The sequence below is a fragment of the Ctenopharyngodon idella genome, chromosome 2 (assembly GCF_019924925.1).
Source record: "Ctenopharyngodon idella isolate HZGC_01 chromosome 2, HZGC01, whole genome shotgun sequence".
In the NCBI taxonomy this organism is placed as follows: Eukaryota; Metazoa; Chordata; class Actinopteri; order Cypriniformes; family Xenocyprididae; genus Ctenopharyngodon; species Ctenopharyngodon idella.
In genome coordinates, this window is record NC_067221.1 from 14,263,823 (window position 1) to 14,279,645 (window position 15,823).

The 15,823-nt window shown below is 38.9% G+C and overlaps 2 protein-coding genes across 5 annotated transcripts in view; both read right to left on the minus strand.

Annotated features, from left to right (window-relative positions):
* pik3r2 (phosphoinositide-3-kinase, regulatory subunit 2 (beta)) overlaps nt 1–7,916 on the minus strand; it is a 40,779-nt gene extending 32,863 nt beyond the window's left edge. The window contains exons 1-2 of one of the 2 annotated variants that reach the window (XM_051875779.1): nt 7,613–7,916; nt 1,704–2,395 (exon numbers count right to left, since the gene is read on the minus strand). In XM_051875779.1, coding sequence (XP_051731739.1) covers nt 1,704–2,022 — 319 coding nt within the window. In that variant the 5' untranslated portion in view covers nt 2,023–2,395; nt 7,613–7,916. Of the gene's footprint in view, nt 1–1,703; nt 2,396–3,893; nt 4,313–7,612 lie in introns of those variants that run through there. The other variant, XM_051875787.1, reaches the window with a different exon arrangement.
* A 482-nt stretch (nt 7,917–8,398) lies between these two features.
* mast3a (microtubule associated serine/threonine kinase 3a) overlaps nt 8,399–15,823 on the minus strand; it is a 28,631-nt gene continuing 21,206 nt past the window's right edge. For 2 of the 3 annotated variants that reach the window (XM_051875701.1, XM_051875686.1), the window contains 10 exons: nt 15,299–15,421; nt 15,106–15,209; nt 14,802–14,974; nt 13,916–14,034; nt 13,592–13,789; nt 13,099–13,325; nt 12,604–12,726; nt 12,370–12,506; nt 12,093–12,271; nt 8,399–10,799 (listed from right to left, as the gene is read on the minus strand). In XM_051875701.1, the coding sequence (XP_051731661.1) occupies nt 10,012–10,799; nt 12,093–12,271; nt 12,370–12,506; nt 12,604–12,726; nt 13,099–13,325; nt 13,592–13,789; nt 13,916–14,034; nt 14,802–14,974; nt 15,106–15,209; nt 15,299–15,421 (2,171 nt within the window). In that variant the 3' untranslated portion in view covers nt 8,399–10,011. The remainder of the gene's footprint in view (nt 10,800–12,092; nt 12,272–12,369; nt 12,507–12,603; nt 12,727–13,098; nt 13,326–13,591; nt 13,790–13,915; nt 14,035–14,801; nt 14,975–15,105; nt 15,210–15,298; nt 15,422–15,823) is intronic. The other variant, XM_051875692.1, reaches the window with a different exon arrangement.

Consider the following 15,823-nt stretch of genomic DNA (forward strand, 5'->3'; position numbering starts at 1 on the left):
TAACACCTCAACAGGAGCGTCTTCTGATGAGAAGGGTTGAAGAAAATCAGCATGCAAGTTCACTGTAGTCATCTAAAGAAGTAGAAAGCCAAACTGGGGTGACTATTTCCCGTGACACAATACGGCATACACTGCAGAGGAATGGCATGCATGGGTGCCGTCCACGAAAGAAGGCACAAAAAAGCCCGCCTAGAGTTTGAAAGGGCTCATGCTGACAAAGATGAAGACTACTGGGACTCTATACTCTGGAGTGATGAAACCAAGATAAAAGTTTTTGGAACTGATGGCTTCAAAACTGTATGGCGTCGCAAAGGTGAGGAATACAAAGAAAAATGCATGGTGCCTACAGTGAAACATGGTGGTGGCAGTGTCCTTATGTGGGGCTGCATGAGCGCTGCTGGTGTCGGGGAGCTGCATTTCATTGATGGCATCATGAATTCACAGATGTACTGCTCTATACTGAAAGAGAAGATGCTACCATCACTCTGTGCCCTTGGTCGTCGTGCACTTTTCCAACATGACAATGACCCTAAACGCACATCTAAGGCCACTGTTGGATTTCTGAAGAAGAACAGGGTGAAAGTGATTCAGTGGCTCCTGATCTGACCCAATCGAACACCTATGGGGAATTCTGAAGAGACAAGTTGAGCATCACTCTCCATCCAGCATCCAGTCTCTAAAAGAGGTCATTCTTGAAGAATGGAAAAAGATAGATGTTGCAAAATGTCGCCAACTTGTTCATTCCGTGCCTAGAAGACTTGGTGCGGTCATTAAAAATCATGGAGGCCATACAAAGTACTAGATGTAGTAGTTTTTGTTGTGGGGTGTACTCATTTTTGCATCACCCTAATTTGAGTAAAACTGAAAAATGTGTAATCTAAGTTATATTATTACCCTTATTTTCATGTTATAAGTTAAACAGATGTTATATTAAACTTAGTCTTGTCAACATTTTGGAAATTGTTTTTGTGTTCATTGAGATATTGTTTAAAATGTTACTTTTCAAAGAGGGTGTACTCATTTACGCTTAGCACTGTATATAAGCCTGATATTTATGTGAAGGTCTTGGGACGTTTTTGCCGGGAAACTCAAAAGAATGTGACATTTACGCGCGCTCCCGAAAGCCTCTCTTCCGTTCAATGACACATGAAATGAATGCTTATACAATGTTCAGGTCAGGATAATGGTGAAAGAGCCACTCAGTATTGTAATGTCAATATGTTAAGCAAAGAAAAGGAATTAATTCCAACTATAGTCTCACATAGCCAGATCTATATAGACTATAGTCTCAAATATAACTTATAATCAAACTCTCATAAGTGTAATCTTAATTACCTCATCTGTCGACATAATCGCCACCGGTGTCGCTAACAACAAGGGTTTTTGAAATCTACATATAGCCCCTTTAAAGAGGTAGATGATCAGGCTAGATGACAAAAAAGAGAGCAAAATCTGATGATTCAACACCTAACTAATTTCATTGTAAAAGAAGCCTGCCTTCAAAAGCAAAATCCCCGTTTTCCTTCAACAAAAAGGGGAAAAAAACCCCGCAAATGAGATCTGAGGTTTGACTTAAGTTCCCAAACAATCATAATTAATAATCAGTCAGTTCCCAAAACAAAAAAGGTCTTTAGCACACATTAAGCAGGTTAGTCATTGGTCAACAGAGTACAAGACAATAAACAAAAAGCAGCCAGTCTTACCCTGCAAGGTTGGCTCAGGTCTGGGAACAGCAGGAAGCGGTCTCTGAGAACGAGGCTGGCAGGACGGCACTGACATTTTCACAGGTCCCACATACTGCACGTACGTCCCTGGAAGGTTTCCCCTCTGTTTGGTTCGCTCGTTAAACCCTAAGATCCAGCCGATGCATTCCGGGTGCTGCTCATCTCCCTCTTTGAAGCCCAGTGATAGCAGAGACGCTTTGTCGACCGTCAGGATATCACCGGGCTCAAGGTCAATGTCATCCTCCCAGTCCTTACAGTAGGCGTACAGAGATCTGTACTGGAAGCCATCAGCAGCCATTTTCAGAGTATGAAATGACAATTACCCCTGGAAGAAGAGTGTCGGACTGGGGATGAAACTTTGCGAGGGTGCGAATGATGTCGTACCGTGGGACGTTTCGTTGAAAGCTAAGCACTACTGACCGGAGCTCATAAGCGGGCATGCGCGGTAGGAACGGCTTAAACCTGGCCGGTGTTGGCCGAACAGGCCACTTTCCTCAACTTGAACCCGCGGTTCAACCAAATGATGGAACAGAGGGAATGCAGCATGCTCATTCAGGCACCGGAAAAGAAATAAACAAAGAAGTTCTTTCGCCAAATCAGCTGGTGTCGTCTTATAGCAGGTTGCTCAACATTCCCTCTCAAGATGTGATCCTCCCAGTGTAACTTGATGACTGTAAGAAAAAAGACAAGTATATTAAGAGCAAAATACTCACACAGAGGCTTTCTAAGAGAAAAATAACAAAATACGACAACACAACTTAATTGGTGCGTTAACATGCACAGTTAAAAACAAGCTACTGCAGGCGTTTGCATAGTCCAGCTACAGCCTTCATCTTGGTCCAAGTATACAGTAGTGGCCAAAAGTGGTGTCTCGCCTAGGAAAATTTACATCTTCCCCCTTTATTCAAATATTATTAACAATTTGTTAAAGATTTAGGTACATTGCGTAGTTGTGCTTGGAGTCAAATGTTATATTTGTGATAATGCAATGAAACAAATTGGCAAATTGTGTGGACATAATTTTTAGCTAGACTGTCATACAAAAAAAATTATGAACATGCAAAAACGAAAGAACAATCAAAATATTAATAACGGATTATGTTGTAGTCAATTGCTTTTTCCTGTGAGCTTTTTTTTTGCATAGTAAAATTAAATAAAACTTGCAGTTGTAGTTTTTAGCCAAATAATTTTGTCGGATAAATACCTTAACCAAGCATTTTGTTCTTCCCTCGTATTTAAAATATTAAAAAATGTAAAAAATTTTCCTCATATTTTGATTATTTAATCAAACTGGTAGGGTCATTAAGAATAAATATCCTCTCAGGACATCACTTTTGACCACTACTGTACATGACAGAATGCGTAACAAAATATTATTATATTAAAAATATATTAAATACACATTGTGTGTCACCTCTGTCTTTCAGAGAAAGTGCACAACACCAAGGCCAATTGTAGTCCGATTATACATGCTGGACAAAGACGAGCTCCAATTGCATTATCTTGGTCTGTTAGTCAGACTTCACAAAAAACAACAACAAAAAAAAAAAAACTAGTTGGACTAAAGCGTTTACATTTTGTTGTAACAACTGACTGAAATCAAACGGTATAAATGAACTAACCATGTTGCACCTCATACATGCATCATATGATGGACACAGTAAGTCATTCTGTAAGACCAGATGAATTTTTAAACACCATAATCTAAAAGCAAACTAAACCGAGAAACAAGCGATTCTACTTACCTTAAAAAAATGAAAACTAGAAATATCAGCACCTTTAATTTCACAGCACAGCATGTAACCAAATATTTTAATTTCAGCACATTATCAAAAAGATAACTGTCTAAAATTCGTCACGTTGAGGGGTGGTGTTTGTCGAAATAGAGTGCCTGTAACTCAAGTTTCAAATTCATCCAATATGAAGTCCATACTTGTCTAAGAATCTAAGTACGTAGTTGATTTTGTTTAAGCTTTTTTGTAATATGCATCACTTATTTAACAGAACAGCAAAACGTATAATTTTTTCATGCGCATGCGCACCTTTGAACCAGGGGCTTATGCTCATATACCAAGAAAGAGGCACATTAAAGGTCTGCCGAACCTGTGGAAGGATGCATTCGAAAAAACAATGTCAAAGTGTTCGCAGGCATCACAGGGCAACACTCACCCCACTTTGACCAGGCGCACTAAGGTCTCAGTCCGACATCCTCTGTATAGAGAAGAGAGGTGCAAGCGCAGACACGTGGCACTGACATACCCAACCACAGCCCGCAATCCTCACACCACCGAAACACCCCCTCCGAAAACACGTCATCCCCCTTTCCGCCTTTTCATCATTATAACTAAAGTACTTCGTGTAATGCTACTGCTGCTGTAGGACAGAGTTCATTCAGGAAAAGAGAAAAGGTCCATTCTGAGTCTGAGTTCTGAAACTAAAAGTCCTGCTGAGAGAAATCTTCATCTTTACAGTCGAGCACTCGGCTTAAAATGCAAGACGGCTGACTGATTCGTACGCATCCTTTCCTCCCCTGTATTCAGTCAGAGAAGAGCAGTTTGCAAAACACTGTGACCAAGGCAGGGCACAAAATAATTAATGAATTGAGCCAGGAAACTCACTGTTGCTACAGAAGGGAAAAGGTAATCCTGGATTCCTATTGGGCAGCATATGGCCATGTGCTCAAGAATCACCAGAGAAGCTGGGGCAAATCAAGCAAACGTTCTAATATTAGAAAATGTATCTAGGCAGTGATCAAACTCAAAAACCCTTAAACTATACTGCTTTTCTGCAGTAGATAACTTTTTTGCCATTAATAAGAATATGTTTAAGCCTGTGAGACAAGCTTAAGAGTAATTTGAATGAGAGACAAGCAATGCAAAACCAAAAAAAAGGAAAAAAAAAAAAAAAAGAAAAGTTGAATGAGGGTTGTCTAAACAGGACTATGAAAATTATTAGGATCATTTGGATTTTTAAAAAACAAGGAAAAAGCAGAGGACTGGATTCTGTTTGGATTCCAAATGAGAAAACAGGATCAGGATTCTCTATTGTGCTATGCATGTCTTCAGCCTCAGGCTACCGAGGTAGGAGTTTAATCTATCCATGGGACGTGTGTGAGATATAGAAATTAGGACAGTCACAGTATTTTGCAAATGTATGTCTTGAAGGATTGCCTGGGTATGGAAAGCTTATGCAATATTTTTTCCTTTTGTTTAATTGGCCGAAGTACCTTGACTAATGCCCATGAGTCTGGTGACAGAGAGTGTTCCCCAAACAATATGTCCTTTTAAAGCTTGGAGCGTACAGGGCTGAGGGAACGGCATGCAGAACATACCCTCTGGATATTTGACATGCAGTGGGTCAAATAAGGACAATATTGCTAATTAAAGTTGAAATGTGTCTTTATTTTACAATACTTTCTCAAGTTAATGTGCAGTCAACTCTGTAAAAGTGTAAACACTGTGGTGCTTTCAAACATTGCTCTGTTTGTGCGAGCATCCTGACTAGCCCGACGCAGTGACATTGGCTCAACCAATGGTGTAAGTTTGGGACAGGACTACACACTTGTCCCCTTAATGGCGGATTGCTACCACACATTTCTTATTGTTGAATTAACATTAAGTATTAAGATGTTTGCACTTTGCACCTATAATTTTAAGGATATTTTGCAAGTTATTTAGAAGTTGCGGTGAAACAAAAGTAGCAGCAACAAATCTTTTCTTTCTTATTGTGATGTACATCTGAGTGTAACGGTTTATTGAAAAAAAGAAAAAAAAAGTAGGGCGGGGCTTGGTTCTATCTATGTGGGCGTTGCACTCAAAAATGAATGCAAGCTTACTGTCATTTGTGGAGTCATTTGAGATCAAGTTGTGACTTTCTGATTAAACATTAACCCCCTTAGCATTCCACTGTTCCACCCGTGGTACAAATACCATTCAAAAAGAGACCTTAGGAATAAAAAATTAAAAAATGCAATATGTACATGGATGAATCATTCACAATAAAAGTGTAGTCACATTAGCGAAATTTAGAAATTTTGCGGGAAAAAACGGGTCCATTGTCCATTATCAATAGTATAGCAATGCATGGAGCCTCACTTACTCACTTGATACCTAGGCAGCTTTATATTGGCAGGGTTTTTCCTACATTGAAAATTTTTTGGCGGCCACCAAAATGAATTTTTGTTCCGCCAAAGTCTTTTGATCAGTTATTTAGAGTTGTTTATTAGTGATGCAGATGACTGCTGCACTGACGGACAGAACGAGCAGAGAGCTCCTCCCTCGTGCGTGCGAACTCTCTCTGTCTTCAAAGTAAGCACTGTCTTTGCACTCTCTCTACCTCTACCTCTCAACTGACACGATGCTAAAAGTTAGGAAGAACGAATCCATGTTTCATGAGGCACATTCTGAGAATGTTTTCCTGAATAACCGCTGGGTGTGAACTGTGCTCAAAAGAACATCACCTCATCTTCTCTGACAGGCGTCCCGCACATGCAGCTGACATAAACCACACTTTCAGTAAACGAAAAGAAAATCCTATTCAAGTTTTCTGTGTTGACAAATCTTTTGCAATGTCCTAATAACAGCCAGTGTTGTCATTCCCCTTGTAGCACGCGCAAGTGACGATTCTTTGTCAACCAATCAACGTTCTGCAGAGTGTAGCTCCACCCTTTTGGTACGGTACTATCGTGCTTGGTACCCCAACGGAAGGGTCCCAAAAAAGTGGTACGGTACGGTTCGGAATTAGGGTACAATTCACAACTTTTGACAATGGAAACGGCAAAAATTGCGTACCGTACTGTACTGAACCGAACCGTACCGCTCAGTGGAAACGAGCCATTACATCAATCCATGACACGTTCGGTGACTGTGAGTTGCATTAAAATGGTGGCTAGCAAAGAAAATTAAGGCTAGAGATTGTTTTTGATCATGTCTTAATAAAAAGAAAATTTTAAAGAAAAAAAATTATGTTTGTGGAGCAAGATGTGGTTTGTTGTTGTCGCACTAATTGCGTCATCAGGTTCTGTGCTCTTATTGGTTTTTGATTCTTCGTAGGAGAAGACACACTAAAGGACTGTGCCCCAAAACTTCTGATTAAATTTGATCACAATGGTCATTAATCGGCTGCCGGCGAACATGTCAAACTAGCTATCAAAGACTACAGATTTTAGCATAGGAATCGCAAAATTAGTCTCAGTGGCCAAAGTCGTACATTGTTACGCGACGCACATACTCAAAGCCAGTGGAACGGAGCGGCAGAGCTTTACTCCCCCGGCTCCAGCTCCACTCCGGGTTTTCATTTCTCACTCTTGACACAATCCTGAGAGAAACGCGAAAAATCCCCGTGGTGTTGTTATACAAATAATAAAAAATAAAAACACATACAATTAGCTAGAACTAACTACTGTATAATGTGGAATAGAGGCGTCGAATATAAGCAGTCTATAAAAAATGGACGCTCTAAATTCAGAACCGTCTAAATCTTATATAAAAGTTCAGTTTGTGGCATAAATACTTAAGAAACTGCTCGAGCACTATGAATGCTCAGTCATTGTCACGCGCTAAAGCTCTTGAAGGCTGTTAATGTTAACAGCGTATCTGCGGCATTGATCAGACAAGGCGAACATGCTTGTGCATCATGCAAACCTAACGCATATCCGTTTGCACATTTCAGTCGCCCACTAAATCCGAGATTTCTGCAAACGGCTTTTCCGAAAATTTGCAAAGAAATAAAATGTTGGCTCATCGTTAGAAGCAGACAAGTCCACATATTATGATGTAGCAGCACACTTCGTGTCTTTTCCACCATTTTCCCACATTTGGAGACCTCTTGCTAGCTATCAAGTTTAGTAGACTACAGTAACGCAATGTGCAAAACTTGGGAAAACTTACCCGTGGCAAGTCGTTGCAAAGGCTTTGACGATTTTCTTTCGCGCGTGTGAATAAAATGTGCGACCTTAACACTCGGCTGGACTTACTTTTTTAACTTCCATCCACTCCCTCAGCAGAGTACAGGATTGATATCATTTTCCTTCTCATAACGCACTAATCTTTTCAACTTGCCGAACTGCCATTTTCCAGCACAGCACGAAGCGGGCAGGACTGCGTGAGAACTAATGAAAGCGCGACGGAAAATAGCGGAATTAGCCGAAAACGTCCGAAAGAGAAAATCTCGGGTAACGCATCAAGCGTTCCTCATTCTTGCGCTCTCTATTGCGCCATCCTGCTGTGGTTAGACAAAATAGTGTAAAAACCCGTTCATAAAAAATGTAGATCTACCAGTAATAATAATAAAAAAAAGTAACCATCTCAAATTACGCTATTTTTGAAATAGATTTTTGCTATCGTTTAGCAGATTGATGAGATATTTTTAAATTTCAGAAGCAGCAGGTCAATAGCATAAAAACCCTTAGGATATATGTAACTGAACAATATATAAAATACAGCACAACTATTTTAGCATTAGAATGATTTCTGATGGATCATGTGAAGCTGAAGACTGGCGTAATGGCTGTTCAGCTTTAAAAAAAAAAAAAAAAAAAAAAAAAAAGTAAAAAGTTACTTAAATTCTAATAATATTTCACATTATAACTGTTTTTGCTTTATTTTTGATCAAGTGCAACTTGGTGAGCTTAAGGACCTTATTTCAAAAACATGAAAAAAATCGTACAGACCCCAAACTTTTGAACGGTTGTGTATTTTGATCAATCCTGGAGGCAGGCAATAGATATGCCACAGAGGTTTAGTAGAAAACCCATTGACAGTCACAACAGGAAAGGCACTGAAATATGATTATCAGCAATTATGTACACATTTAATCACGGTTAAACCCAAACTTTACAAATGCAGTTGAGGGTAAGTGGATTAGTTAGTCTAGGATCTTTTTAAATCAGGTTGTGAAAATAACAAAACAGACTACACAGAACTTCTACTTGTATATAAAAAAGAACAGTACCATACAAAGAAAATGAAGGTAGCATGTCAACTTGAGGAAATAGTGCCAAATTAATCTGATACAGAAGAAGAGAAAGACAAGTCAGACTGGGAGTGCAAGTTATAATTCAAAAGTATCTGAACGTCATCTTCTGTCTCTTTAGTTCTGATTAATGAATCAGGAAGCAATCCAGTTTAAGCAAACCATTACATAGAAAGCTCATTTTACAAGTAACTGAATGATTTCTGCCATTTCTTTCCAAACAAACAAGCAGATGACAACACTGCAGAAGGCTATCAGGCAGATTAAAACTATGGCATTTATACAGGGTACTCACAAAAACAAAGCCATATAGTTGTGTGAATTCAAGAGAAAAGACATTTCCACAAGTCAGACTACAAAACACTGACAGAAAACCACCATCTGTTAAAGATTACATAGGTCAAATGATTTTAGTTGTACAACACTGCTACTATATACCAAATCCAAAATACTGTAAATAAAAGTTATCACCAAATTAGTATACATAAGCCAATTTGTTCTTTCCAAATAATGAGAACAAGTACGATCAGGTAAACATGATACACTACAATGCAAACATTGGCTGAATGGCTTCTTAAAATTCATTACTTAGGTGCTGGAATATTTTTGGGGTATGACCGACAGAACACAAGATTCATTTCTTGCAAATCCAAGTTTGACAAAATGGCAGTCAACTAAATTTTTGTTGACCAATTAGACATTATATGATACTTACTGATATTTATGTGATATGAGAATGAAAAAAACAACAGTAACTGAACCTCAGCAGGACCACATACGTGCAAATTCTCAGAAAGCGATCCTACTGTATGACCTTTCTATTCCCGTCTTGTATAAAAGAAAATGTAATAAATAAAATCTTGCAAAATCTACAAAAGTTCACTGTGCTACCTGGTAAAACAAATTTTAAGGGATAGTCCACTCATAAATGAAAAATTCTGTCATCATTTACTCACGCTCATGGCGTCCAAAACCTGTATGACTTTCTTCGGTGAAGTTTCAACAGTTTTTGGAAGTCAGTGGAGTCCAAAACAACACTAAGACAATTTTCCAAAGATATTCTTTTATGTTCCAGAGAATAAAGAAAATCATACAGGCTTGGAACAACATGAGGTTGAGTAAACGTTGACGGAATTTTCATTTTTGGGTGAACTATCCCTTTAAAAGACAGTTTTGCAGGTGAATGACTTCTAACTTACGAATAAATGATACTAAACAAACACTTTGAACCCCTGTCTTTTCTCTGATTATGTTTCAAATGATCATGGAAGCACCCGTACATCTGAGTCTCACAGTTTTCTGGACATATCTAAGGCTAACACTCATCCTCTTGTTTCTTCTGTTCTTTTAGCTTGGATCCAAGCTCATCAGTCTTCCTTGCTGAAGTTTCTGAGCTTCCCTCAGTCTGCGCTGAGCTGATCCATGCCACTTTGAAACGTGGATGAGATGGCACTGGTGTAGATGTTGCAACCTTCTTGTCATTAGAGTCATCAAAGCTGACCTCTTGAACGGCTTCCTGTTTTTTAAATGAATCTCGTCTTTCAGACAAGTTTAGCTTCCTCATAACCACACCACCGGAGTCCCTCACTCGTTGACCAGCCAGGTACAACCCTTGTCTAGCATGGTCACCGACACACACAAAACCTGAGGCAATGTCACTAGTTTGTGACTCAAGCCCCTCAGCCTCACACTGAGAAACCTCCACAGTGTGTCTTCGAGTGGAGAAGGCCTTTTTGTCTCCGGAGAGCCTCTCAGATGACTGAACTCTGTTCAGCAGTGGTGAACGGGGTGATTCTGCACTGCGGGGACACACCGTCTGTCTCACGATGGTCGGTGGGGACATCATCTTATTATGAAACGAGTGGAGGCTTTTAGGAACTCCAGCGAGGGAAGATGGAGAACACTGCGGAGACAGAGGCTGTGAGGAGGGATTGCAGGCGAGGGGAGAGGGGGGAATACTGTTGCTGGACTTGCAGCGGCCTGATTTGCTATAGCGAAGGCCAATCTTAGATCCCAAAACGTGAAGAGAACTTGGTCGACTTTGAGGGATGGGTGAATTTGGAGAGCTTGAGCAGGGTGAGGAACTCTGTGGAGAGTTTGAATCTGTGGAGAGAGTACAAGCAATGCCAATCAATCACATACTACTTGAAAAATATGAATGATAAAGTCTTTCTTTATTTTTATTCATCAATAGATGAATGTAATGGCTGTTTACATTTTAGTGCTCTAATGCTCCACCAATAAACTTTCAAACAGTGGAAAAATCTAATTTTATATATAGCCTGCACTACCTTTCAAAAGTTTGGGGTCGTTAAGTTTTTTAATGTTTTTGAAAGAAGTCTATAATTCTCAGCAAGGATGCATTTATTTGATCAAAAAATTGTATTACTGTGAGATGACTGTTTTCTATTTTAATATATTTTTTAAAATGTCATTTATTCCAGTGATGGCAAAGCTGAATTTTCAGCATCATTACTCCAGTCTTCAGTGTCACATGATCCTTCAGAAATCCTTCTAATATGCTGATTTGGTCCTCAACATTATTATTATCATCATTATCATAAGAAATTTATAAATGTCTTTATAGTCACTTTTGATCAATTAAATGTGTCCTTGCTAAATAAAAGCATTAATTTATTTAAAAAAAAAAAAAAAAAATGAAACCTTTTGAACAGTAGTATAGGTGTCCATGATAATAAGTGTCCATGATTAGGAAGACGTCTTTTAAAAATCTAGTTTAAAACATGTGCCAAGGTCTTATAAAATGTACTCTTTGTGTTAATATTGGTTCATTTGGTTTTGAAAAACTTTAATACCATTTTCAAGAAAAGTGAAATGTAAAGGGGTGTAACCAAGTAAAAAATAATTACATGTTTTAACTTAAACCTTGAACAGTACAAAACAGTTCTGAAACAAATTTTTCAAGATAAAAAGTATTTTTAAACAAATATCATGTATTTTTAATTCAAATGTATCAAAGTTTTAGGGCAGTCACACCACATGACATTTTACGACCTGAATTAACCTTCTATTGTCATAATGAAGGTCAAATTATTTGATATTTAAGAGACTGACAGTCACTTATATTTTCTTTATTGAAACCCATTTTGTGAAGTGTCCTCCTTTTGTTGTGACTTTAAGCCGGGTCGTAACAAGGGTCTGCAGGGGTCTTCTCTATGATATCAGTGAGACAAGTTTTTCAAATATTAATTGGCAGTGAAGAAGATTATTAAATATTTTCTTAAGAAATAATAATAATAGGAAAAAAATCATGCCAAACTAATTTTTTCAAGAATTTGATTTCTTGAATGAGGCGTTTTTCTTTGAGGCGTAACTAATTACAAGCCGTAGCGTATAAAGGCTGTATTTGACAGTGAAAGACAGACTGAGTCATACCACATGACAGGTCCGGAGCTGGGCTTCTGCATGGGGTGTTGGGCCCAGGAGACAGACTCGGAGTTGGAGAGTCAGACAGGCTGTCGTTAGGTGAATGCTGGAAACCCGCCGAGAAACTGCGACTGTTCTGAATCCCTGGACTGTGTTTGGGCAGCTTCTTCAAAAGGCTACGCCGTTTGCTAGAAAAATTATGATATAAAGTTATGATATTTTGGGTCACAATGGGTTGTAACAGGTTTAAGATATTCCAGAAGACACAACAAAACATCTTTCCAACCTGTCTTGACCCTCTTTCCTTTTGCTCTTTTTACTGCGTCGTGCCATCTTCCCCTTCGAGCTGGTCTTTCTCGCAGGCCCGGTTTTAATGGACGTATTCTCAAGAGGAGTCGTCTGCAGAGTTACTTTACTGCCACTCTTCAAGCAGAAAATTAAGAAATCAAGCATTTATTCCCATCCTTTTTTCAAAAGCGTATGGGCCACCTTCAATTCCAGATCTATTTGAGAATCTCACCTTCAGCAGAAGCTCCACCACATCCGTGTGCACCAGACCCTGGATACACTCTCCATTCACATGAGTGATGAGATCACCAGCCCTCAGCCCGGCCTCGTGAGCAGGGCTGTAGTCTTCAACGCTCTAGATAAATGGTAACATAAAAGCACATTTAAATAGGTCAAACCAATAAAAACTTTATATACTGGGTTTTCAATATGGTTAACCACAGTGATGATGCACCAAAATAAATTTTTGCATGGGAGGCAGTGGCACTACAAAATGTTTAACTGTTTTAGGCTATCCATTGTTGTGTGCACAAAACAGACACTGACACAGAAGCACTAATTATATGTCAAAAATGTTTTGGTCAATGATTTTAGCCCTCCCAAACTATTTCGGCCGAAACTGAAAATTAATTTGCAGTTGAAAATTTTCCGTTGCCAAAATTTTGGTGCATTGCTAGTTGTTAATGTAACAAAATGGAATGATTCACACTGCACTCATAATACCCACCCAGACCATGTGGTGCACCGTGTAGACATCTGTGTTGCCCATGTAGACCCGAATGGCACGGAGTGCAAATCCATACTTCCTCCCAGAGCTGTGGATGACCACAGGAGGACGAAGACTGCTTACGCTGAGAGAAAGGTCACGGTTGGGGGAAGAGTCCCGAGATGAAGGGTTGGATGAGAGGGAGTGTGAGGACATGGGGCTTGTCTGGAGCCCACCAGGGATGTCATCTATGGCGATAAAGGTCCAAATATATTATAAACGCCTCATAATATCTGCAATGTCCACATTATTGTACTAAATATCTAACATTTATGTCAAGTAATGTTTCGCTTTCATCTTTGTCAATAAGCTCTCTGTTCCTCTCAACTGTTCATTGTTCTCTTGAAATCACCTGCTTCACTTGTTTATTGTTTAAGTCACATGAATTTCAGTTGCCTTCAATGTGATCATATCACATGATGGTACATCATCTACACATCTGAGCTCCCTGTACCTGTTGTGACGATAAGAGAAAGGCCAGACACGGATGCAGACTTGGGGACTTTGCATGTATAAGGTGATCGTGGCTTCTCATGGGTCTCATGCTGGAGCCCGATGCGACGCGGACCCTTCTGGTCCCTGCGATTAGTAGGTCTTGTTCCAGTGGAATTGCTGCGCAGACGAATTCGCTGGAGATTTGAGACAAGACCTTCTAAAAGGAAACAAATATATAAGAAAACTTGAAATTGAGATGGAGCATTTACAGACTGACCAATTCACAAGCCGTTCTTTAATTTCACCTAATGTTAGATTAAAATATGCATTAATAAATTGTTACCCTCATCCTCAGGAAAGGCAAAGTGGGGCATGGCCTCCAGGCTCTGAGTGCTGTTTAAAATTAGAGGACTACTGCCCCTCTCAGGCTGAGATGAACTGGATGATGCTCTCGGCCTTGGACTGAGTGAGAAGAGATATAACAAAAAACTTTGACTTTAAGCAAATAAACAGCATTTTTAACATGACAACATTTTAAAAACAACATGATTATAAAATAAATACCTCTATTTTAATTTTGTCAGCTTTATTTTAATTAAAAATGTTTTTAATCGTTGCATGTGAAGTAGGGATGTCGCTCAACAGATATGTCTGTGATTGGTTACAATGATCAATGCTTCAAAAACATGGCATCTATCAGAAGATCCCTAGCATATCAGCTGAATGATGCCTGCTTTCAAACGCTCCCGTGTGCATCTGTATAAGCGCTCTGTGAAGAGCGTCAAAGATGTCTATTTACAACATGTTTTTGAAGCATTGATCATTGTAGCCAATCACAGACATATCTGTTGAGCCTGTGAACAATGGCTAATCAGAGGTGTTTAAGAATGCTACGGGGAAATGCTGGTATCGTCACATTTTTAAAAATTTGGTACCAGAGTCGGTACTTTTGACAACCCTAATGTGAAATTCAGTCATCAATTTGAAGATTAAAACTTTTTTGCATTTTTGATTCAATTCATCAAGAAAAACAGACTTCTATCTTCTAATTCCATTGTGATAAATAAACCTGAAGTAGAGCGCATTGCATTGTTAGTATTACACTATTCTTTGCAAGCTCATTCAGGTACTCTAAACATGCCCAATGTTTCTGCAACATACAAACAATATACTGCAGAAATAGTATGTCCTGTGTCAGTAACCTATTCCATACATAGCCGTGTGCTCACCTCCACCTGTGGGGATCCTTCCTGTCACTACTCGCAAGCTGTCTGGGGGTTTCTACTGGAGAAAGCACTGAATGACCATCCCACCGGTCCTCCTTCTCCTCACTGCAGCTCCGCTCAGAGGAGGACAGGCTCAAGTTAGAGGGAGAAGCCAGCTGCTCGGAGCTACTGTACACCTGATTCAAATGAAAAAAAAGTCATAATCTGATCCTTAATGTGTTAAATGTTTAGTCTGCCATGAGAACAAAATATAACCGACTGACAGGCATCACTAGAAGATAATATTGTGCACATTCAGCTATTTCACCTTGCTGAAGCGATGCGAGCAGGAAGAGAACTTGATCTCCTGATAAGATTCATCATCGTTTGTCTCATCATCCTCCTCAGAGTGGTGGTAACGGTCAGAGCGTGCTGAACAGCAGATGAACAGAAGCTTCAGTTGCATCTACATTATATTTATGATTCAGAAGATGTCATAAAAGAGCAAGGGAGCCACCTACTGTCGAAGTAGCTTGTGTCGTCTTCGGTTTCAAGCTGTGGAATGAACTCTGCTTTCTGCCTTAGCAGTCCACTCCAGTCCAGACCATGGAAGAAGACGTGATGTTTGACTTCTGCTGCCCCTCCTGTAGGTCATATGACACATTATTCAATGCAGCTTTTTAAGTTCATTAACAGCAGTGCTGATATTGTTAACTAAAACTATTAAGAATTGTTATTGTAAACTGAAATAAAACGAAATAATATACAAATATTAGATGACTCAAACTTATTTCAGCAACGTTTCTTTTAAGTGTAAGTTAAAGTAAAAAGAATTACTAAAACTAAAAAATATAAAGCTAAATAGAAGTATTTTGTTAAAAAAAAAAAAAAAAAAAACTAATAAAAATTACAAAACCACACAACAAAATTACTAAAACTTAAATTAATCTAAAACTAAAATAAAAACTGAAAATATAAAAATAAAACAATATGTAAAATATAAATAAATACTATAATAGTACATAAATAATATTAAAATAACAGGG